The following is a 25,118-nucleotide window of genomic DNA, read 5'->3' as shown; positions in this document are numbered from 1 at the left end:
AAGGTGACTTCTGGGCAAGATGGCCTTTAGGTAAATGCAGTACTCGCCTTAACGCACAAACACATAAAAGATACAACTAAACTACAGAACAACCATCATTCATCACCACCAAACAAGCATTATATGAAATTAGAGGCCTGGTGCACGAAATTTGTGCACAGGTAGGGTCTGTAGGCCTGGCCAGTGATCAGGATTGATCAGATTCCCCAATTCCTCCTTCCCTCACTACCCACACGCCGCCACTGAATGGTTCCCTCGCCTCCCTGCCTCCTTCCTTCACCACCCGCACGCCGCCACTGGGCAGTTCCCCCCACCTCCCCGCCTCCTCCTTCCTTCACTCCTCCAGTGCCCCGCTGCTGCCCCCTGGTGGTCAGCACATAGTGAATGATCAAACTCCCGGTCGCACACTTAAACTCCCGAGGGGACACATTGCATATTACACACACACACACACACACACACACACACACACACACTAGAGGCCTGGACATGACATTCATGCACTGGGGAGGGGGGTAGTCTCTCAGCCTGGCTTGTGCTGTCTTGCAGTCAGGAACCCCTTGGGGGATGTCTGACTGCCGGCTTAGGCCCACTCACCACAGAACAGGCCTAAGCCGGCAGTCAGACATCTCCCAAGGGTCCTTAGTGCTACCACGGAGGCAAGAGAGGCTGCTGCGCTCGCCAGCTATGAGCCCGGCTTCTGGCTAAGTGGCGCTCCTGCTGTGGGAGTGCACTGACCATGAGGGGGCAACGCCTGCACTGAGCGCCCGCCCCCTGGTGGTGAGTGTGCATCATAGCAACTGGTCATTCCACTCTTTAGTCGATTTGCATATTAGCCTTTTATTATATAGGATAGATGGTAAAGGATCTTCTTTAAGAATAATAAGAAAGAAAAAATATGAACAATAAAACGGCAATATGTATCTATGATGAATTGAATCTAAAAAACAAAATAAATGAAGAAACAGAACAGAAACAGAATAATAGATAGAGAACATTTTGATGGTTGTCAGATGGGAGGAGGGTTGAGAGATGGGTAAAAAAGGTGAAGGGATTAAGAAGTACAAGTTGGGTCCTAACCAGTTTGGCTCAGTGGATAAAGCATCAGGCTGAGGACTGAAAGGTCCCAGGTTCAATTCCGGTCAAGGGCACATAAACAGGTTGTGGGCTTGATCCCCAGTGGAGGGCATTCAGGAGGCAACTGATCAATGATTCTCTCTCATTATTGATGTTTCTATCTCTCTCCCTCTCCCTTCCTCTTTGAAACCAATCCTATCTAATAAGAGAAACATGGTAATTAGCGTACGTCCGCTACCCTTCCCATTGGCTAATCAGCAAGATATGCAAATTAACTGCTAGCCAAGATGGCTGCCGGCAGCCAGGCAGCTTGAAACTAACCTGAGGCTTGCTTGCTTCAGTGACGGAGGAAAGCAACGTTCCCCGCATGCCTTGCCAGCCTCTGAGATTGCAGTTTGAAACATTGTTACAAATATAGTAGCTTAACAAAACCCCAGAAACCTGCTTTCAGCTGGACGGGATCTCAGAGCTGGAGTTGATACAGAGTTTCGATTATAGAACCCAAACAAACCAGATACCTGCTTTCAGCAGCAGAGGCCTCAGAGCTGGAGCCAGAGCGAAAGCTGGCCCAGAATAAAAAAAAAGAGGAAACTAAGATGGCGGCATAGATAAATACCGGGAAATTGCTGCCTCCCACAACAACTTCAAAAATATAACAAAAAGACAAAATGGACATCATCCAGAACTACAGGAAGGCTGGCTGAGTGGAAATTCTACAACTAGAAGGAAAGAAAAGCACACTGAGGGTCAGAGGAGCTGCAGAAGTAAAGTGCAGAGGTACGGAGGCTCGCGGGCACGGGAAGGGGCTGGCACCTGAGGACGCGGCTGTCTTTTTGAATCGGGAGGGAGTCACAAGTTCCCGACTGATCTGAACTCCAGTTCCGGGAAGTCTCTGGGGACCCAGGACTCAGACGGGGAGAAACTGGACTGTCTGGCAGGAGGCAGAACTCGGAACTTGAGGGCGGCTTTCCCTCAGAGGTGCTTGCAGAAATTACTGGGACACTGAGATGCAAGGCCCCTTAGGGCAGGGCTGAGAATCCACCATAGCTGCTTGCTCCGCCCTTTGATTCCCTGAGACCCCGCCCCACCCAGGCTGCTGCAGAGGCTTTTGCATATGAATGCCCTGGCACTTTGCAACCTGAATATTACCTAACTGCAGCTGGGCCAGACAGACCCAGAAGTTCCAAGAGAAGGCCCAAGGCCGCACAGCGACTTGCATTGCTTCATAGCTGGGCCTCATCAGGGCACCTCCAAATTCCAAAAAAGGAAGGGGAATCTGCAGTTCTCTTCATAGCTCCTGCTGTGTAAACTCAGGCAGAGGATAAATTAGCACCTCCTTAGATCCGAGAGCCAGTGTACCCAGTGGTCAGAGGGGGGCCATCCAGATTATACCTCCTCAGATCCATAAGGAACACACTCAGGGGGCAGACTCAGTGAGCACCAAAGCCCCACTGAAGCAAGTCTTGCCCCAGAAGGGTGTCTTCAGCACAGAAGTTCTCCCACTGCAGACACAGCTGATTCTCACTGCCAATTGGCCTGGAGGTCAATTCCTCCCAGTGATCCTACAACAATCGAGGCATAACTACAATAAGACTGTTGAAAAAGCCCACAAGGGGGTACACCAAGAGTGTCCACCTCAGGTAACTGGGGAGGCTGAGCCACTGGGCCCTACAGGACACCTAGCATACAAAACCACTCTACCAACACAGGGAAGCATAAAAAATGTGGAGACAAAGAAACAGGTCACAAATGACAGAAATGGAGGAAAGAAAACAACTGGATATAGAGTTCAAGGCCACATTTATAAGGTTTCTCAAGAATTTTATGGAAACCGCCGATAAATTTAGTGAGACCATGGAGGATTTGAAAAAAGACCAACTAGAAATTAAGCATACACTGACTGAAATAAAGGACAATATACAGAGATCCAACAGCAGACAAGAGGATCCCAAGAATCAAGTCAAAGATTTGAAATACAAAGAAACAAAAAATACCCAATCGAAAAAGAAAAAAGAAAAAAGATTCCAAAAATATGAAGATAGTGTAAGGAGCCTCTGGTATAACTTCAAGTATACCAACATCAGAATTATAGGGGTACCAGAAGAAGAGAGAGGGCAAGATATTGAAAACCTTTTTGAAGAAATAATGACAGAAAACTTCCCCTACCTGGTGAAAGAAATAGACTTACAAGTCCAGGAAGCACAGAGAACTCCAAACAAAAGGAACCCAAAGAGGACCACACCAAGACACATCATAATTAAAATGCCAAGAGCAAAAGACAAAGAGAGAATCTTAAAAGCAGCAAGAGAAAGACAGTCAGTTACCTACAAGGGAGTACCCACACCACTGTCAGCTGATTTCTCAACAGAAACCATGCAGGCCAGAAGAGAGTGGCAAGAAATATTCAAAGTGATGAATGCCAAGAACCTACAACCAAGATTACTTTTTCCAGCAAAGCTATCATTCAGAATAGAAGGTCAGATAAAGAGCTTGACAGATAAGAAAAAGCTAAAGGTGTTTAGCACCACCAAACCAGCATTATATGAAATGCTGAAAGGTATTCTTTAAGAAGAGGAAGAAGAAAAAGGAACTCTTACCATTTGCCACAGCATGGATGGAACTGGAGAGCGGATAAATACCACATGATCTCACTCATTTGTGGAATATAATGAACAACATAAACTGATGAACAAGGACTGATCCAGAGACGGAGAGGCATTGATTGGACTGTCGGGCCTTGGATGGAAGATAGGGGAGGGTGGGGGTAAGGGGGGAAGATCAACCAAAGGACTTATATGCAAGCATATAGGCCTAACCAATGGACACGGAGAACGGGGGGGTGAGGGCATGAGTGTGGGGGGGGTGGGGGGTAGAGGGTAACGTGGGGATAAGGACACATATGTAATATCTTTATCAATAAAAAATATATTAAAAAAAAGAAAGAAAAAAGAAAAAAAGGAGCAGTTGGGAGCTTCAGTCACCCACCAGCCTGAAAACAGCCCTCAGCCCCTCACCCAGACTGGCCAGGCACCCCAGTGGGGACCCACACCCTGAAGGGTGTGTGACCAGCTGCAAGCAGCCATCATCCCCTCACCCAGGCTGGCCAGACACCCCAGTGGGGACCCCCACCCTGATCCAGGACACCCTTCAGGGCAAACCAGCCGGCCCCCACCCATGCACCAGGCCTCTATCCTATATAGTAAAAGGGTAAAAGGCCTCCCAGCACCGGGATCAGCGGAGCTGAGAGGCCTCCCGGCACTGGGATCAGTGTGACGGGGGCAGCACCCAAACCTCCTGATTGCCCTGAGGCTCTGTGTGTGACAGGGGGCGGGGCCACAACCTCCCTATCCGCCCTGCTGTGTTCGTGACAGGGGAAGGCGCCCCATCCCCTGATCAGCCCTGCTCTGTGCCTGATAGGGGGGAGCTCCCCAACCCCCTGATCGCCCTGTGGCTCTGTGTGTGACAGGTTGTGGCGCCCCAACCCCCTAATCGGCCCTGCTCTGTGTGTGACAGGGTGCGGCGCCCCACCCCCCCCCGCCCCACGGGCCCTGCTCTGTGTGTGACGGGGTAGAGCCATAACCTCCCCATCGGCCCTGCCCTGAGTGTGAGAGTGGCGGCGCCCCAACCCCTGATCAGCCCTGCTCTGTGGGTGATAGAGGGCGGCACCCCAACCCCCCCTCCACGGGCCCTGCCTTGTGTGTGATGGGGTAGAGCCATAACCTCCCCATTGGCCCTGCCCTGAGTGTGACAGTGGAGCGCCCAAACCCCCTGATCCGCCCTGCTCTGTGCGTGACAGGGGGGAGCTCCTCAACCCCTTGATGGGCCCTGCTCTGTGCGTGACAGGGGGCAGCGCCCCAACCCCCTGATTGGCCCTGCTCTGTGCGTGACAGGGTACAGAGCCCCAACCCCCCTGATGGGCCCTGCTCTGTGAGTGACAGAGGGCGGTGCCCCAACCCCCTGATTGGCCCTACTCTGTGCGTGACAGGGGGTGGTGCTGCAACCTCCCTATCGACCCAGCCTTGAGTGTGACAGGGGGCAGTGCCCTAACCCCCCAATCGGCCCTACCCTGAGCGTGACTGAGGGTGGCATCGCAACCTCCCGATCCGCCCTGCTCTGTGCATGACAGGGGGCGGCGCCCCAACTCCCCAATCGGCCCTTCTCTGAGCCCGACCAGGGGCTGCACCTAGGGATTGGGCCTGCCCTCTGCCACCCGGGAGCAGGCCTAAGCCAGCAGGTTGTTATCTCCCGAGGGGTCCCAGATTGCGAGAGGGCACAGGCCGGGCTGAGGTACCCCCCTTCCCCCCCAAGTGCAGAAATTTTTCTGCACCGGGCCTCTAGTAAAAATATATTTAAAAAATAAAGTAGTACAAATTGGTTGTTATGGAATAGTCATGGAGATGTAAAGTACAGCACAGGGAATATAGTCAATAATCTATACTAATAATAGAGGAATATGCAAACTGTCCGGACGCCGTCACAGTAACAGTAACGACCATCAAGTTGCCTGGGACAACAAGGCCAGCAGGGGGGTTAGTGAGGGACGACCAAACGACTGAACAGCAGGTTGAATGGGGCAACCAGGCCGGCAGGGGAATTAGTGAGGGACGACCAAATGACTGAACAGCAGGCTGTGTGGGGCAACCAGGCCATTGGGGGGGGGGGGGAGGAGGGTAGTTGGGGGCAACCAGCCTGGCAGGGGAACCCAGTTGGGGGCAACCAGGATGTCGAGGGGGGGCAGTTGGGGGCAACCAGGCCAGCAGGGGGGACAGTGAGGGACAACCAGGCTGGCAGTGGGGGGAAGACGGGGGTGACCAGGCCAGCGGAGGGGGGGGGGGCAGTAAGGGGCAACTAGGCCAGCAGAGGGGGCAGTTAGGGGTGATCAGGATGGCAGTTGGGGCCAACCAGGCCTGCAGAGGGGGCAGTTAGGGGCAACTAGGCCAGCAGAGGGGTCAGTAAGGGACAACTAGGCCGGCAGGGGGTGCAGTTGGGGGCAACCAGGCCAGCAGGGGGAGAGTAAGGGGCAAACAGGCTGGCGGGGGGGGGCAGTTGGCGACCAGGCTGGCGGGGGGGGGGGGCAGTTGGGGGCGACCAGGCCACCAGGGGGGGCAGTTAGGGGTGACAAGGCCAGCAGAGGGGGCAGTTAGGGGCAATCAGGACATCAAGCAGAGGCAGTTAGGGGTGATCAGGCTGGCAGGGGGGCAGTTAGGGGCGATCAGGCAGGCAGGCGAGCAGTTAGAAGCCAGTGGTCTCAGATTGTGAGAGGGTTGTCTCACGGCCGGTTTAGGCCCAATCCCTGGGATTGGGCCTAAACCAGCAGTTGGACATTCCCTGAGGGGTCCCTGACTGGAGAGGGTGCAGGCTTGGCTAAGGGGAGCCTCCCCACTTTCACAAATGTTGTGCACCAGGCCTCTAGTCCTATCTAATAATAGACAAACATGGTAATTGACCATACCTTCACTATGCCTCCCATTGGCTAATCAGCATGATAAGCAAATTAACTGCCAACAAATATGGCGGCTAATTTGCATACTGCAGGCAGGCGGGGCAGCGCCATCCCACCTGCCCTGCCACCATCCGGGCCTGCTATCTGCGACCCGGGGTGGCGGGCATCTGTGTGTGACCCAACCCAGGGCAGCCAGGTAGGGCAGCAGTGATCCGCTGGCCCACCTGGGCGTCCCGTGTGCAACCCGACCCAGGGCGGCGCCCCAATCCCCGGATCGGCCCTGCCGTGTGCGTGACCCAGGGAGGCGGGGCAGACACCGAGGGATTGGGCCTGCCATCTGCCACCCGGGGAGTGGGCCTAAGCCAGCAGGTGGTTATCTCCCAAGGGGCCCAAGACTGAGAGGGCACAAGTGGGGCTGAGGGACACCCCCACCCCCCTCCCCCACCAGTGCACAAATTTTTGTGCACCGGGCCTCTAGTCTATATTAATAATAGAGGAATATGGAAATTGTCCGGGATGCTGTCACAGTAACAGTAATGACCGAACAGCAGGCTGCTTGGGGTGACCTGGCCGGCAGGGGGGTTAGGGAGGGACAACCAAATGACTGAACATCAGGCTGCATGGGGCAACTAGGCCAGCGGGGGGGGGGGGCAGTTGGGGGGTGACTAGGTTTCCATGGGAGTACAGTTAGGGGCGATCAGGCAGGCGAGCAGTTAGGAACCAGTGGTCCCAGATTGTGAAAGGGATCTCTGACTTCTGGTTTAGTCCCGATCTGGGATTGGGCCAAAATTGGCCGTTGGACATCCCCCGAGGGGTCCTGGATTGGAGAGGGTACAGGCTGGGCTAAGGGGAACCCCACACCACCACCCCACCCCCTGTGCCTGAATTTTGTGCACCAGTCCTCTAGTATTCTAATAAAAATGCATGGTAACAGATTGGTACTATATTTATTGGGATGATCACTTAGTAAATTATGTAATGTCTAATCCCTGAGGAGTATACCTGAAACTAATATAACAATGTATGTCAACTGTAATTGAAAAATAAAAATTATCAAAAAATGGAAAAGACAAGAAAGTAATAAAAGGAATTGCATATTATGTGATTGTCTACGTGGAAAAATCGCAAGGAATAAAAAAAAAAAAAAAAACCCTCCTAGAACTAGTAAGTGATTTCAGTAGGGTCATAGGATACATGACCAAAACAAAATCAATGGCATTATTATATAAAAACATTGACCATGTTGAAGCCAAAATTAAAAGTATTACCATTTATAATTGTTCCAATGAAAATGAAATGCTTTAACGTATACTTAACAAAACATGTAGAGGATATTTGTACTGAAAATTACAAAAAGTTGAAAGAAATCACAGAAGACCTATATGGAAAGACATACTTTGTTGGCTGACTGGAAAGATCACCATAGTAAAGATCTATCTTCTTCAAAGTAATATATAAGTTTAATGTGATTTCTAGCAAAATCTCAACATAGTTTCTTATAGACATAGAGCCTCAGTGCACAAAATTCATGCATTGGTAGGGTCCCCAGGCCTGGCCGGAGCCTTCCTTCCTAGGTTGCCAGCTGCCTGCCAGGGCCTTCCTTCATTCTGTGCCACCCCCCCGGTGGTTACCGCACATCATAGCAAGTGATCAAACTCCCAAGGGGACAATTTGCATATTAGCCTTTTATATATATAGACTAGAGGCCCGGTGCACAAAAATTTGTGCATTTGGGGGGGGGAGGGTCCCTCAGCCCAGCCCATGCCTTCTTGCAGTCTGGGAGCCCTCGGATGATGTCCACCTGCTGGCTTAGGCCCACTCCCTAGGGGATTGGGCCCATGCTGGCAGTCAGACATCCCTTTGGCAGCCTGGAAGCCCTCGGGGGATGTCCACTTGTCAGTGGGGAGCAGGCCTAAGCTGCAGTTGGACATCCTTAGCGCTGCTGAGGAGGCGGGAGAAGCTCCCGCCACCACCGCTGTACTGGCAGCAATTAGCCTGGCTTGTGGCTGAGCAGAGCTCCCCCTGTGGAAGCACACTGACCACCAGAGGGCAGCTCCTGCATTGAGCGTCTGCCCCCTGGTGGTCAGTGTGTGTCATAGTGACCAGTCATTCCCAGTCGTTCTGCTCTTAGGGTCAGTTTTCATATTACCCTTTTATTATATAGGATAGAGACCTGGTGCACAGTGGGGGCCAGCTGGTTTGCACTGAAGGGTGTCCCGGATCAGGGTGGGGGTCCCCACTGGGGTGCCTGGCCAGCCTGAGTGAGGGGCTGATGGCTGTTTGCAGGCTGGTCATACCACCTTCAGGGTGGGGGTCTCCACTAGGGTGCCTGGCCAGCCTGGGTGAGGGGCTGATGGCTATTTGCAGGCTGGTCAAGCCCCCCCCTGTGGGGACCCTCACTCCATGGAGGTTTGGCCAGCCTGGGTGACTGGCTGATGGCTGTTTTCAGGCTGGTCACACGCCCTTTAGGGTGGGGTGTCCCCACTGGGGTGCCTGGCCAGTCTGGGTGAGGGGCTGAGGGCCGTTTTCAGGCTGGCCAAGCCCTGTGACAAAAGCTCCCAGCCTCTCCTTCTCCTTCTTTTTTTTTAATTCTGGGATTTATTTACCTTCTATAATTGAAACTTTGTAGATTTGAGAGGAGCTCAGAGCAGGCCAGTGCGGGCGGGAGGGAAACCTCCTGCTTGCTCCAGCTCCGTGGCCATGGCCAGCTGAAAGCAGGTATCTGAGATTTATTTATCTTCTATAATTGAAACTTTGTTGCTTTGAGTGAAGCTCAGAGCCGAGCCGCGGCAAGCTGGAAGCTTGGCTTCCTCCATCATTGGGGCAACCAAGCCTCCTGCTTGCTCCAGCACCGTGGCTGCCAGCTGCCATCTTGGTTGGGTTAATTTGCATATAGTCGATCTGATTGGCTGGGTGCGTGGCTTACGGCGTAGCAAAGGTATGGTAAATTTGCATGTTTGTCTTTTATCAGTGTAGATAAGCTTACTCCAAAATTTATGTAGAAAGGCACAGGTCCTAGAATATCTAAAATAAAATTTTATCTTGACAAAAAAGTATAAAGTGGGAAGAATCACTTATACTTGATAGATATTAAGGCTTATATAGTACTAGGGGCCCGGTGCATGAAATTCGTGCACTGGGTGTGGGGGGTGGGGGGGGGAGAGTGTCCCTCAGCCCAGCCTGCCCCCTCTCACATACAGGGAGCCCTCAGGCGTTGACCCCCATCACCCTCCGGTCGCCTGATCGGCCCCTTGCCCAGGCCTGACGCCTCCGCCAGAGGTGTCAGGCTTGGACAGGGGACCCCCATCTCCCCCCGATCACTGGCTCTGGCCCCCGCCCAGGCCTGAGGCCTCTGGCCCAGGAATCATGCCTGGGCAGGGGACCCCCATCTCCCTCTGATCGCTTGCTCCACCCCCCGCCCAAGCCTGATGCCTCTGACCCAGGCTTCAGGCCTGGGCAAGGGGACCATCATATCCCCCCAATCCCCGGCTCCGCCCCCCACCCAGGCCTGATGCCTCGGCCAGAGGAGTTGACCCTCATCACCCTCCAATCACCAATCACGGGATTGGCCCCTTGACCAGGCCTGAGGCATCCGGCAGAGGTGTCAGGCCTGGGCAGGGGACCCCCAGCTCCCTGCGGTTGCAGGCTCTGCCCCTGCCCAGGCCTAACGCCTCTGGCCTAGGTGTCCAGCCCGGGCAGCGGGGACCCGCAGTGGCAGCGGGGGGGAGGGGGGGGGCACAATCCTGGGCTTCGCTTTAGGCCCAGGCAAGGGACCCCTAGCTCCTGGGACTGCCAGCTTCGACCGTGCCCAGCTCCCATCGCTGGCTCCACCCCTACTTCCTGCTATCACTGGCCAGGGCGGCAAAGGCGCCTGATTCTCCAATCATGGCTGGGGGGCAGGGCAAAGGTGGCCCCAGGGCCGCCTTTGCCCTGCCCCCCAGCTCTTAGCTCCCCCCTGGGTTTCCGATCACTGTCAGTGGCAGGGGGCTTCTTCCTGCTTTCCCTTTCGCCTCCCTGCATTGTGCCTACATATGCAAATTAGCCGCCATCTTGTTGGCAGTTAACTGCCAATCTTAGTTGGCAGTTAATTTGCATATAGCCCTGATTAGCCAATGAAAACGGTATCGCTGTATGCCAATTACCATTTTTCTCTTTTATTAGTGTAGATACTAGAGGCCCGGTGCACAAAAATTTGTGCACTCAGGGGGAATGGGGGGTCCCTCAGCCCGGCCTGTGCCCTCTCGCAGTCTGGGATCCCTCAGGGGATGACCACCTGCTGGCTTAGGCATGCTCCCCAGGGATTGGGCCTAAGATGGCAATCAGACATCCCTCTGGCAGCCCGGCAGCCCTCGGGGGATGTCCACTTGCCAGCGGGGAGCAGGCCTAAACTGCAGTCGGACATCCTTAGCGCTGCTGAGGAGGCAGGAGAGGCTCCCACCACCACCACTGTACTGGCAGCCATCAGCCTGGCTTGTGGCTGAGCAGAGCTCCCCCTGTGGGAACGCACTGATCACCAGGGGGCAGCTTCTGCATTGAGCGTCTGCCCCCTGGTGGTCAGTGTGTGTCATAGTGATCAGTCATTCCCAGTCCTTCTGCTGTTAGGGTCATTTTCCATATTACCCGTTTACTATATAGGATAGAGGCCTGGTGCATGTGAGGGGGCCGGCTGGTTTGCCCTGAAGGGTGTCCTGGATCAGGGTGGGGGTCCCTCTTGGGTGCCTGGCCAGCCTGGATGAGGGGATGATGGCTGTTTGCAGCTGGTCACACCCCCTTCAGGGTGGGGGTCCCCACTGGGGTGCCTGGCCAGCCTGGATGATGGGATGATGGCTGTTTGCAGCTGGTCACACCCCCTTCAGGGTGGGGGTCCCCACTGGGGTGCCTGGCCAGTCTGGGTGAGGGGCTAAGGGCTGTTTTCAGGCTAGTGGGCGACTGAAGCTCCCAGCCTCTCCTTTTTTCTTTTTTATTCTGGGATTTATTTACCTTCTATAGCTGTCACTGGAGCTGAGAGCCCGCTCCAGCTCTGAGGCCGTTGCCGGCTGAAAGCAGGTACCTGGGTTTGTTTAGATTCTATAATTGAAACTCTGTTGCCATCACTGGCCGCTCTAAGCTCTGAGGCCTTGCTGGCTGAAAGCAGGTTTCTGGGGTTTGTTTAGGTTCTATAATTGCAACATTGTTTCATCCGGAGCTCAGAGCTGAGCTGCGGCAGGCGGGGAACGTTGGCTTCCTCCATCACTGGAGTAAGCAAGCCTCATGTTCATGTTCGCTTTAGCTGCCTGGCTGCCGGCCGCCATCTTGGCCGGCAGTTAATTTGCATATCTCGCTGATTAGCCAATGGGAAGTGTAGCTAAGTTATGGTTAATTACCATGTTTCTCTATTATTAGATAGGATAGCTCCTAGAGGCCCAGTGCATGAAAATTCACATAGCTCAATGGAATAGAACAGATGCATAAAAATATGCCCAACTAATCTTTGCCAAAAGTACAAAATCAAATTAATGGTAAAGGATAGCCTTTTCAACAAATGGGGCTGCATCAATTAGAACACCAAAGGAAAAAAAATGAGCCTTGACCTAAAAGTCACACTTTATATAGTAACTAAAAATGGATCATGGTCTTGAGTCTAAAAATCATAAAACTTTTAAGAAAAAACGTAAGAGAAAATTTTAGGGATCTAGGGTTATTCAGAGTTCTAGCCTTGATACCAAAAACACAATCTATTAAAGCAGCGGTTCTCAACCTGTGGGTCGCAACCCCTTTGGGGGTCGAACGACCCTTTCACAGGGGTCGCTTAGGACCATTGGAAAACACATATATAATTACATATTGTTTTTGTGATTAATCACTATGCTTTAATTATGTTCAATTTGTAGCAATGAAATTGGGGGTCACCACAACATGATGAACTGTATTAAAGGGTTGCGGCATTAGGAAGGTTGAGAACCACTGTATTAAAGGAAAAATGGGAGCAGGCTGCAGAGGGCCCAGGGCCCGGGCCCCGCATGAGGTCTGGCAGCGGCAACATGGGGCTCCTAGTTATGGAGTGTGCTGCGTGGTCCAAGGTGCCAACCCGATGCACAAGTGAACTAGCGCCCTAACTGGTTTGGCTCAGTGGATAGAGAGTCGGCCTGTGGAAAAAAGGGTCCCAAGTTCGATTCCAGTCAAGGGCATGTACCTTAGTTGCAGGCACATATCCAGAAGGGGGTGTGCAGGAGGCAGCTGATCAAGGTTTCTCTCTCATCGATGTTTCTGGCTTTCTATCCCTATCTCTTCCTCTCTGTAAAAAAATCAATAAAATATATATATTTTTAAAAAGTGAACTAGCAAGTGGGGCCCTGCGCACCTTCTACAAGAGCCACGTTTAAAGAGCACCAGCTGGTCAAGGAGAAAGTGCCCGAGCTGGCCAGCTTCAAGCTCAAGCCCTATGTGAACTACGTCACCCCAGTGGGCACCGGGCACTCACAGGCCCCTGATGGCTGGCAGAGCTGTTCTTTCATGAGGTGGTGGCCGCCACGAGAAGGACTTTAGGGACAATACCAAGTGCCTGGAGAAGCACAGCTTCGAGCCCACGCAGGAGGCCAAGCTCTTCCAGCTGTATCCCACAAGAACTTCCTATGCTAGCTGCAAGTGATGCAAGTCTGGACCGCACATTGCCCCCGGCACGACCCCAGCATCTCTGTCCCTTTACCTGGCTTCTATTAAAGACCATGGCTACCTTAAACAAATGAAAAACAATTGGTTCTCATCAAAATTAAAAAGTTTCACTCTGTGGAAGCCCATGGGAAGAGGATGAAGACAATATAGAGACGTGAAGAAACCATTTACCAACCATATTATCTGACAAAGCACTAGAATCTACAACATATAAAGAACTCTCAAAACTCAACAGTTGAAAACAATTAAGTTAAAATATGGGCAAAAGACATTTCACTAAAGAAAATATACAGATGGCAAATCAGCACATAAAAAAGATAAAACATCATTAGCCATTAGGGAAATGCAAATCCAAACCACAAGGAGATAACACTACATGCCTAACAGAATGGCAAAAAATAAATTAAAAAGATGTCAATACTAAACACTGGCAAGGATGTGGGGAAGCTGAATCACTCACCCATTGCTGGTGAGAAGGTAAAATTTTACAGCCATTATGAAAGAACAATTTGGTAAGTTCTTATAAAATTAAACATGCAATTACGAAATGAACCAGCAAATGCACTCTTAAGGCATTTATCCCAGAGAAAAGAAAATTTATCTACACTAATAAAAGAGAAAAATGGTAATTGGCGTACGGCGATACCCTTTTCATTGGCTAATCAGGGCTATATGCAAATTAACTGCCAACTAAGATTGGCAGTTAACTGCCAACAAGATGGCGGCTAATTTGCATATGTAGGCACAATGCAGGGAGGCGAAAGGGAAGGCAGGAAGAAGCCCCCTGCCACTGACAGTGATCGGAAACCCAGGGGGGAGCTAAGAGCTGGGGGGCAGGGCAAAGGCGGCCCTGGGGCCACCTTTGCCCTGCCCCCCAGCCATGATTGGAGAATCAGGCGCCTTTGCCGCCCTGGCCAGTGATAGCAGGAAGTAGGGGTGGAGCCAGCGATGGGAGCTGGGCACGGTCGAAGCTGGCAGTCCCAGGAGCTAGGGGTCCCTTGCCTGGGCCTAAAGCGAAGCCCAGGATTGTGCCCCCCCCCCCCCCCCCGCTGCCACTGCAGGTCCCCGCTGCCCGGGCCGGATGCCTAGGCCAGAGGCGTTAGGCCTGGGCAGGGGCAGAGCCTGCAACCGCGGGGAGCTGGGGGTCCCCTGCCCAGGCCTGACACCTCTGCCGGAGGCCTCAGGCCTGGTCAATGGGCCGATCCGGTGATTGGTGATCGGAGGGTGATGAGGGTCAACTCCTCTGGCCGAGGCATCAGGCCTGGGTGGGGGGCGGAGCCGGGGATTGGGGGGATATGATGGTCCCCTTGCCCAGGCCTGAAGCCTGGGTCAGAGGCATCAGGCTTGGGCGGGGGGTGGAGCAAGCGATCAGAGGGAGATGGGGGTCCCCTGTCCAGGCATGATTCCTGGGCCAGAGGCCTCAGGCCTGGGCGGGGGCCAGAGCCAGTGATCGGGGGGAGATGGGGGTCCCCTGTCCAAGCCTGACACCTCTGGCGGAGGCGTCAGGCCTGGGCAAGGGACCGATCAGGCGATTGGAGGGTGATGGGGGTCAACGCCTGAGGGCTCCCTGTATGTGAGAGGGGGCAGGCTGGGCTGAGGGGCACTCTCCACACACACACACACACACACACACACACACACACACACACACACCCAGTGCACGAATTTCGTGCACCGGGCCCCTAGTCTCTACATAAAATCACATACATAAATGTTCATGGCAGCTTTATTTCCAATAGCCAAAAACTGAAGACAGCAAAGATATCTTTCAGTAGGTGAATGGTTAAACAAAGCATTCACCTAGTACTATGGTCGGCAAACTGTGGCTCGCAAGCCACATGCGGCTCTTTGGCCCCTTTAGTGTGGCTCTTCCTAAGCCTTAGGAGTACCCTAATTAAGTTAATAACAATGTACCTACCTATATAGTTTAAGTTTAAAAAATTTGGCTCTCAAAAGAAATTTCAATCATTGTACTGTTGATATTTGGCTCTGTTGACTAATGAGTTTGCCGACCACTGACTAGTATATCAATGTTATGGAATATAACTCAGCAGTAAAAAGTAGTGAACTGTTGAAACATGCAACAACTTGATGAATTTCCAGAAAATAATTCTGAATAGAATAATTCTGAATGAAAAAGTGAATCCCAAAAGTTTACATAGTTTGCATTCCATTCATATATTATTGAAATTGCAAAATTTTAGAAATGTAGAACAGGTTAGTGGTTGGCGTGGGTTGGTGATGGGGTGGGGTGTGGGAGGGACATGTGTGTGGTTATAAAGGGGTAACAGGAGGAATCCTTGTGTTAATACAACTGTTTAGTATCTTGATTGTGGTAGTAAATACACAAACCTATACATATAATAAACCTCTGAAGAACTAAATATACACACACATAAACAAATACAAGTAAAACAGGAAATATGAATAAGGTCAGTGAATTATATCAGCATCAATATTCTAGTTGTGATATGATACTTTTGCAAAAGGTATCACTGAGGGAAACTGGGAAAAGTGTACATGGATATCCTCTGTATTACATTCCAAATCTGCATGTGAATCTATAATAATCTCAGTAAAAAGTTCAATAAAAAATACAGGAGCATAATCTTAAAAATCCCTGTAAAGGCTCCTATCAAGGAACATTTCTCCTCTTCCCATGTATATATTTATCTGTAGAAAACTGTCCTTGAACTATGGGGACCTTAGATCTATGGTTCTTCCACTTGTTCTAACAGGTCACTTTAAATTTAGAATGCAATAATGTTCTGAAAATAAAACCTTGAGATCACGAACTACCATCTTAATTCTAGATTACTGTCAGGAAGAGTGAAGGATTCTTTTATACTTTCACGTACTCCAAATGTTTAAATGGGCAGAATCTTAAATTCAATATCTTCTTCGTACTCTACTGTGGTTAAGGATGAATATGCAATGAGGAAGCTAAGAACTAAACCTAAAGGAGGTTCGATCAAAACAATATGGGGAATGAGAACTCAGTGCTATTGAAGTAGACTTGGTTAGAGATGATGGTGGCTTACACTAGGATGATAAGAGTGGAAGAGGGTTGAGAATATCATACTAAGTGAAATATGTAAGTCAGAGAAAGCTAAGAACCATATGATTTCACTCATATGTTGATATAAAGCTGAAACTCACAGACAACAGGTTACCAGAGGGAAGAGGGTGGGGTGGGTAGTAAAAGGTAAAGGGGGCCAAATATATGATGCCCTTTCCTGACATGGAAAAGATATGAGAGTAACAGATTTGCAGAGTGGGGTGGAAGTATGATATGATGGGTTAAGATTTCTATTTAGAATAAAGAAGTGGGATCTGTATTTCTAAAAAGTTCTCTAGGTCAGCGATATTCAACAGGTGTGCCACAGGAGGCATACTAGTGTGCCACAAAATTTTTTTAAAACACTCAGTACCTGACTGTGTAGTCAGGAGCACTGACCTCTTTTCCCATAGATTTTTCAAATTTAAAAAAAAAAATACAACAGCCAACACAACAATAGCTGTCCAGTGTGAGTGAATCAAACTTAAACCTATTTTTTTTGTCAGATTGGCAAAAATTATAATAGATATTTTTGGTGTACCGAAGAATTTTAGTAATTAATTAGTTTATGTGTGCCATGAGATGAAAAAGATTGAAAACCGCTGCTCTAGGTGATTTGGATATGCCTTTCTTTTTCCCCACATCACCAAATTGAGAATCAACCATCTATTGGAACACAGGTACTCTCTCATAGGAATGCATTTTCCATAAACTGAGGACATAACAGATTATTCAACTTCTATACAAAGGAACGGAAGAATTTTTACCTAGAGAAATGACAGTCTCATAATTTTCCTGCATTACTTCATTGTAGAGGGTCTTCTGAGTAGGGGCCAGTAATTTCCATTCTTCTTCAGAAAAATGCACAGCCACATCTTCAAATGTCAACAAACTCTAAAGAAGAGAATGGGTTTTAGTTCAGTATTTGCCACTACAGAAGTTGTACTCTCACTTATTTCTGAATTACATGGTAGGTCAGTCACTGAAATTAAGTGTATAAAATTTAGGGAGGAAAAGTGAGTGGCAGAAAAGAAAGAAAAGAGATCAGTAAACAAGCTTGGGAGGTGCCCAATTCCCACCGTCCCAAGCCTAGCTGTGTAAAGGACATCTGAGGCTAACTAGGCTCAGGGTACCTGCTGGGCACTGTGGGTCTTGGGCAGCAGAGAAAAGCATAGATAAGGTCACATTCAGGCTGCCTGAAAAATCTGGAATGTACAGCTCACCTGGGATTCAGACAAGACGAGCTCAGTTGCCATCTTCCAGTTTGGGGTGCTTTTCTGCTCAGAAAAGGCTAGAATCTGTTGAGCAGGCACGGCTGTGGGTGGAAAGGAGCCAGAAAATTTCTCTTTTCTGTTTATGAATACCCTGAGCTGATTTGTAAAATATAGAATATCAGGACACCTTCAGTAGAGATAGTTCACCTTCATGTGTATGAGTGTGTCATGCCAAAGTGGCCTTTTCATGGTAAATAAAAAACAAATATCTACCACTCCATAGAACCGGTTCCCCAGATTTCACGAGATAAATTATTAAAGGAAATTCACTATTTTTTCCTGTCATAAAATAGTTTGTTCATTGGGCCGGGCAAGAATTAGAGGTGTTTGAAAATGAAGGACTCAAGTCCTCCAGTGTATGGCAGGAAATGTGAAATGTTTTTGTCTATTAGTATTTTTTCCTCGTGCACAATTCTCTTCCTCTTTTGCTCATTTCTGATCTAATTTCTCCTCTAACTTACAAGGGTCAGATGACCCCACCAATCCCTATTCCATATTCTCTCAAATTTCTCAGGAACAAGGTCTATGATATGAATACCAGGGTTCCATGGTTTGGATATTACTGTACCTCAGACTGCTCCTCACCTTCACCCACCATTGACCTATTATAGTCCCATATGAGAGACATCCTAACTGCTAGCATGGCTGGGCATCTGGAAAATTCCCATGATATTCTAGCTGAATCGATTACTATCACAGCTGCCAGAAGAGAATTTTTATGAAGCTCCTCACCTCTTTCATATACAGGCTGTGTTTCTGTGTGAGTTTTCGAGCCCAGCTGTTCTTGTAGTACCTGGTATGCATTCCAACATTCTTTCTGGAACACACCCATTGCTTGGGGCTCTGCTGGCTTCCACTTAAAGCCTGGGACCTCTGCTGTTCCTCCCAAGAGCACTGCCTCCTTTCCCAGGTCATGGACTGTGACCTAGAAATAATCCCCATCCTCATTAGCACAGAACTTACTTGCAGTTTTAGGGTGTGGTGGAGGGATGAACAAGAATAGAGCCCAGATTTAGGGAGTGTGTGACATTAAAGGACGTACTAAAAAACTGTAAAGGGATTGTGCTACCCTTTTCTCACAAAGAACTGTATACGTCACCTGGGAAATAAAAAAAGCTGTGACTGCTGCTAACCTCTACCCCTCCACATACAGCCACAGCTCAGGCTACTTGCAGACTGGGTGCAGGCTGCCTGTTCTCATGCTGCCTTCACTGGCTTGTTTCCTAGACTTAAACCCTTGCCTGAGTGGACTTCTATATTTTAGTCTTATCTAAGGCATTAAATAAAAAAGGGTTTTCCTCTTTGTCAGATTTTCTAATCCCTTCATGGCTAGGAAAGGATTTCGTGGAGAAAGGGGATGGAATGGGGGGGAAACTGGGGAAAGTTCAACTCTAACCTCCCTCTTCAGGATTCAGTTGTAGTAAGACACAATAATATATCCTGCCCTGTGTTCCTCAAGGTGGGCTCCTGAGGAAAGGAAGTGTGCTGCCATCTTCCCAGGGCATACCTTGGTCCTCCACTCACCAGCAAAGCCAAGGCTAGATCACTAAGGCAGGGTACCGGAGGCTCTTTTCCTAGCCCAGAGATGTGTATTCCCACTACAGAGGGCCTACCCCTCAGCATCTTGATTCTCTCCATTCCTCTTTTGGCATTTTTCTTCTTTCCATGTCCTTGCTTCCCATTTATTCTACTTTTCTCTCCTCCTCTGCAAGTCTCCCTAGAGTTGTTTGATTTATACTTCTGTTTGCTACCCTCGCTCTCCTTTGATCTGTAAGTTCTGTCTGCTCCTCCCCCGCCCCCCGATTTTCTCCCCTTTCCCAATTTGTTCTTGCCTTTTATTTCTGTTTCTAGGAAATCAAGTCCTATCTCCTTCGCCATGCCAGACTAGGCTCACCACACTCAATTTGCACTGGCCCTAATTAGGGCAAAATGCATTTCTTTTTGCTAAGGCTAGCAAAGACTGCCAGGAGCTCTGAAACCTGTAGACTATTGCTGCATATATGTGATTTCAGATCTCACCTAATTGTCCTAAAGGAACAACGGAAGAGTGACCTAACCAAAATCATTCCCCCATTAATCTCCCAGCCCATAAACATACCCACTCTTCTCCTATTTCATTGTATGTGTGAGGAATCTTTTTTCTCACCTCATTACTTATTCCACCAGGTTCTCTCTGAAAGCGTTCCACTAGGGCCACAGCCTCTTTGATGCTCTGTGGATGATACTTCTGTACCCAGTTCTGAATATCCCTGGGCAGAATGATTAGGAACTGCTCTAGCACCAGCAGTTCCAAGATCTGTTCTTTTGAGTGGATCTCTGGCTTTAGCCACTGATGGCATAATTCCTGAAGTTGGTTGACAGCCTCGAGGGGTCCAGGTGCTTTATGGTAACAGAAACTCCGGAATTGCTGGCGAGCACTCTCAAGACCAAGACTGTCCATGTGTGGGCTGAATTTCTTACTCTGACTGGAGCTCTCTTTCACAGACTCCTTAATCTCCCACAAAGACTCCACGTGTGGGTATGAACATGTGTTCATCTTCAGATGTCTCTTCATCATTTGCTCTTGGAACAGTTTTTCTCCTATTTGTGACATCCTCCTGGTGCCACCTTTGACAACTGAGGCCTTGTCAGGTTTGGTACAAAAATGGATCTTCTCCCCAAGGACACTGAGGGAGGAGAGGAAAAAGTGGAAGTCAAGATAAAAGCCACATGATATATATTTACTTGCTATTTATAATTATCTGAGAAGAATGAACAGAAAAGTTCTGTCCTGCTTCCTCCTTAAAATCAACTGCCAAGAATTAGGACACTCATGATGGCAGATTACTTCAGAGTAACATGTTTCTGTCCTTTTCTGTTACTCAACTTTGAAACAAAGAACAGCTCAGAGAATACAGATGTCAACTGAAAACCTTTTGCTCAAAGGAACAAATTGGTAGGTGAATAAAATTGGCACCCACTTGCTAAAAGGAGCTTTAAGACTATTGAATATTTAATATGTGTGCTTCCTATCCCATCTTCACAAATAGGGCATATTTGAGTTTTTCTAAATTTTAACAGATCATTCCAATCTTTTGTCTTTAGTCAGGGGGAAAATAACTTCTATGCCCCTTCATTCTCTTATGAACACTGAAACCTTTACTTCATGAAACATTTGATAGTCTTCTTTCCATTACATTAACACTGGCAGGAGAACTGAGACAGGAAGATAAGAAAGTATTCAGAAAAAAAAAAGAAAGTATTCAGGAAAAAAGTAAACTTATTCCTCTCAGCAAATATCCCCCGACTAAGCAACTAGATGCCCACAACATTTTTTGTGGGTACTTTTGGGGAAAACTTATAAAGGACTCTGTGCAAATTGTGTACCTGTGCATTCAATATCTTGTTTACTTACTGGAAAAACTTCCATTTGTTTATAAGATATCTAAATGGCAGATGTTAAAGAAGGAAAGAAATGGTGATGGTTAAATTTCTTGAGACAGGAAGGGTCTAGTAAAGGTACCCCTTCTCCTGACTTTCCATTTCCTTAGGGTCATTACAGATCTTTCAAAAAGGCTGAGGATAGCCTGGAAAGTCTGATTTTCCCTGACGTGATCCAGCAAAAAAAGCAACAAATTTATTTCAAGGATACAACTGGTATTCAAAGAAATGGTTGGGTCTTTGCTGCCTATACAGGCTGAGGAGGTACAGGGACACCTCCTATATATTTCATTTGTTTGTGGATTTTTGGGGTTTGTTTTTACATTTATGTATGTATGTATTAAATTTTATTGGGGTGACATTAGTCAACATGAACATATAGGTTTCATGTGTCAAGTACTAAGTTACAAAATCTGTATATAGGACCATGTGCCCACCACCCAAAGTCAAATCTCCTGTCACCTTATAATAGGACCCCTCTCTCCCCTCCCCCTTCCCCCTTCTAGCAACCCCCTATATTTTTTAGCAGCAGAAGCTGTAATGACCCTTCCTCCAGGGATATGACCATAAGCCAGCAGAAATCTGAAAGTTTCGCTGGGTGCAGTGGTAGACATCACTGCCTTATCCCCCACCACTAACTCGCTACACCTTCCGCGTCGACCACTAGGGTGACAATAAGCCCTGTGCACGTGGGCAGCCTCCGAGTGCGCTCCAGCAGCACCCCGGGGTGATATTTGCACATAGAGTACAAAGAGATCGCTTCCGGAGGTTAGATGTGGAAATAGGAGCCTGAATATCGGCTTCACAGAGAAAAGGTCCCGCCTGAACTCAGGCTGATCGCCGCTTGGCAAAGATGCCACCACGAACTGGGGACGGCTACATCCCCCATCCCCCACCTCACCACTCCGCACCCCCCATCCCCTCACCACCATGCAGGCTGCAACTGGCACGAGCGGCCCTTATCTCTCGAGCTGTCTAGACCAAATACAAAGGGAAAATCGGGCTTCTCGATTACCTTCACGCGGCTCTGGCCTCCGCGGACGCCACTTCCCTCTTCCTCACTAGACTCAGAAGTCGCCACGCCTCCGGGCTACTCTGGGAAGAAAGCTCTCCGCGCCTGCGCCACTGCAGCGTCCGGGTCGGGAGCGTGTGACGCCTGGCGAGAGGAGCGCCAAGACTCAGAAGCGCAGGGAGTCTCCCATCCGATGCCTCTATCTCCCGGAGACTGTACCCCGACTCGCCATTTTAAGGTCGCGGTATGTGGACCGGGCCCCAACCGGAAAAGGAAGACTCGTTTCCGGTGGCTTTGTGACAACCACGCCCAGCCATCTATCTTCCTTCCTTCACCTGTGCAATCTCAACCGAGCCTGCTAGCAACAATCCCTGGGATCCTTTCCAACCTCCAACCTTGAGGGATGGCCTTTCTGTGCTCAGCCCCTGATGCAAAAACAAGTTAATGCCATCGAGTCTCTAGACCAGCTGACAAAGTGTGCCACAATCTCTCTCTCTCTCCCTCTCTCTCTCTCTCTCTCTCTCTCTCTCCCCCCCAAGAATATTTTTTTCATTTTTATTTTTATTTTTTTTATTTATTGCTTAAAGTATTACAAAGGGTATTACATATGTGTCCATTTTATCCCCCCGCCCTAGACAGTCCCCTAGCCTCCCCTATCCCCCAGTGTCTTATGTCCATTGGTTATGCTTATATGCATGCATACAAGTCCTTTAGTTGATCTCTTACCCCCCTATTTTTTTCATTTTTAATGCATTTTATTTTATTTTAAATTTTTATTGTTGAAAGTATTACATATGTCCCTTTTCCCCCCATTGACCCCTTTTAGCCCGCAACACCCCCCACCACCACCCTATTGTCTGTGTCCATAAGTTATGTATATATGCATACAAGTTCTTTGGTTGATCTCTTCTCACCCCACCCCCCTGCCTTCCCTCTGAGATTCAACAGTCTGTTCCATGCTTCCATGTCTCTGGATCTGTTTTGTTCATCAGTTTATTTTGTTCATTAGATTCCACATATGAGTGAGATCATATGGTATTTGTCTTTCTCTTCCTGCCTTATTTCACTTAACATAATGCTCTCCAGGTCCCTCCATGCTGTCTCAAAGGGTGAGAGTTCCTTTTTTACTGCTGCATGGTATAAATGTACCACAGTTTTTTAATCCACTCATCTACTGATGGGCACTTGGGCTGTTTCCAGATCTTAGCTGTTGTAACTTGTATTGCTATGAACATAGGGGTGCATACATTCTTTCTGATTGGTGTTTTGGGTTTCTTAGGATATATTCCTAAGGAGTGGGATCACTGGGCCATATTTAATTTTGTGAAGAAACTCCATACTGTTTTCCATAATGGCTGCACTAGTCCATTGATTATAAAAAGAGTTGAAGGGAGGATGGGGGAGCGGGAGGGAGGGAGAGAGAGGGGGGGGACATCAATTGGTTGCCTCCCAAATGCAGCCCTGGTCTGGGGCCTGGATCAACCTGCAACCCAGGTACATGCCCTTTCCCGGGAATGAACCCGAGACCCAGTGCACAGGCTAACACTTTAATTATACTGGCCAGGGTTCAATCTCTCCATGACTGAAGTGTTGCTAGCCCAGATTATTCCTACATTGCTTTCCAGCTGCTGGCTGCCCTTTCTACAGGGAACCTCCCCCAGTGAGGGCCACCACCCCAAAAGTTGTCACTAGGCTTGTCCAGAGCCTCCTTTAGTAAGAGGCAGTTTGGTTCTGGTCAGGCTCCTCCCTAGATTAGGAACCACAGTCCTTTATGGGGATTTTTGTTTGTTTTTTGTCCATTATGTTTTTAAAAACCTTTTCTGGTTCACTGGCACGTTCTTCTCAACTATTATTACTTTTATTATTGTTAGGTAGGTTTTAACCTCATGATATAAGTTCCATTTATATTTCTCTTTGGCATGTAAAGAATGTGTATGGGATGTAAGACGTGACTTCCTGAGGGTCACATAGATTACCAGTGGCAAATGTTGTTGTTGTTGTTAATTCTCACCCAAGGATATGTTTCCATTGAATTTTAGAGAGTGGAAGGAAAGGAGAGAGGCAGAGAGAGAAACATTGATGTGTCGCCTCCTGTACATGCCCCAGGAGCCTGTAACCAAGGTATGTTGCCTTGACCAGAATCAAGTCAAGACCCTTCAGTCCTCGGGCCAATGCTTTATCTACTGAGTCAAACTGGCTAGGGTACTAGTAGCAGGTTTTGGATAGGAATTTAGGTCTCCTGATGTCATATCCTGTGCTGTGTTTCTATTACATTATGCTTCCCTGGAGGACAAGGCCCTTCTTTCATCTTATATATCCTGTAATGTTTAGCATAATCCTCTGGATAAGTTATCTTTCTAAGAACTTGAGTACCTCCAGTTGTCAGTGTCTCCAAATTATCAGTGTTTACCTAGTGTTGAGCCATTTGGTCAAAAATTGTTCATATTGTTGTGTATAGGTTTAGTATGATTTCTAACTCACTTGTTTATGACTTGAACTAGTTTAAATCTACTTGTTTAAGACAAAGAAAGAAAGCTGCTTTCCTAAAGCATGAAGTACGTAATGGTGGATATCACTGAGAAGCAGTCAGCAGCCCAGCAGCTGAGAGGCCCTGCTGGGGGCTCATCAGTAAGAACATGTGGAGAAGTGACTATAGCAATGGGACATTTAAATTGTAAATACTGAGAGTGTGTGAGGACTATTCGAGAATTTCAGTTTGGGCAGCAACTCTCAATAACCTAAAAATTCTTCTAAAACCCCAGCAATTTATTTAGCACAAATTTGCTGTGGGAATTTCACAAGCCAAAAGCATAGAGGATAATATTGCTTAAAAAGACAAATAAAGATTATAGCAGCAAAATTTACAATAGCAAAGATTTGGAAACAGCCTAAGTGCCCATCAGCAGATGAGTGGATTAAAAAACTGTGGTACATCAACACAATGGAATACTACACTATAAAAAAGAAGGAACTTTTACCGCTTGCAACAGCATAGATGGACCTGGAGAGCATTATGCTAAGCGAAATAAGCCAGTCAGAGAAAGATAAATTTCACATGATCTCACTCATTTGTGGAATATAATGAAAAACATAAACTGATGAACTAAAATAGATCCAGAGACAGAGAAACATCGAACAGACCATCAGACCTCAGAGGGAATGCAGAGGAGGGTTGAGGGGAGG

General features: G+C 48.5%; 1 protein-coding gene across 2 annotated transcripts in view; it reads right to left on the bottom strand.

Annotated features, from left to right (window-relative positions):
• ZNF75D (zinc finger protein 75D) overlaps nucleotides 1–22,204 on the bottom strand; it is a 31,860-nt gene extending 9,656 nt beyond the window's left edge. Inside the window, exons 1-5 of one of the 2 annotated variants that reach the window (XM_081115022.1) lie at nucleotides 21,939–22,204; nucleotides 19,650–20,169; nucleotides 18,236–18,428; nucleotides 17,453–17,544; nucleotides 16,997–17,123 (exon numbers count right to left, since the gene is read on the bottom strand). In XM_081115022.1, the coding sequence (XP_080971148.1) occupies nucleotides 16,997–17,123; nucleotides 17,453–17,544; nucleotides 18,236–18,428; nucleotides 19,650–20,096 (859 nt within the window). In that variant the 5' untranslated portion in view covers nucleotides 20,097–20,169; nucleotides 21,939–22,204. The remainder of the gene's footprint in view (nucleotides 1–16,996; nucleotides 17,124–17,452; nucleotides 17,545–18,235; nucleotides 18,429–19,649; nucleotides 20,170–21,938) is intronic. The other variant, XM_081115023.1, reaches the window with a different exon arrangement.
• Between the last annotated feature and the right edge of the window lie 2,914 nt (nucleotides 22,205–25,118).

The sequence above is a fragment of the Myotis nattereri genome, assembly GCF_964212035.1.
Source record: "Myotis nattereri genome assembly, chromosome: X".
Lineage (NCBI taxonomy): Eukaryota > Metazoa > Chordata > Mammalia > Chiroptera > Vespertilionidae > Myotis > Myotis nattereri.
Note: the sequence above shows the minus strand (reverse complement) of the source record. Positions and strands in the feature narration are given on the sequence as shown.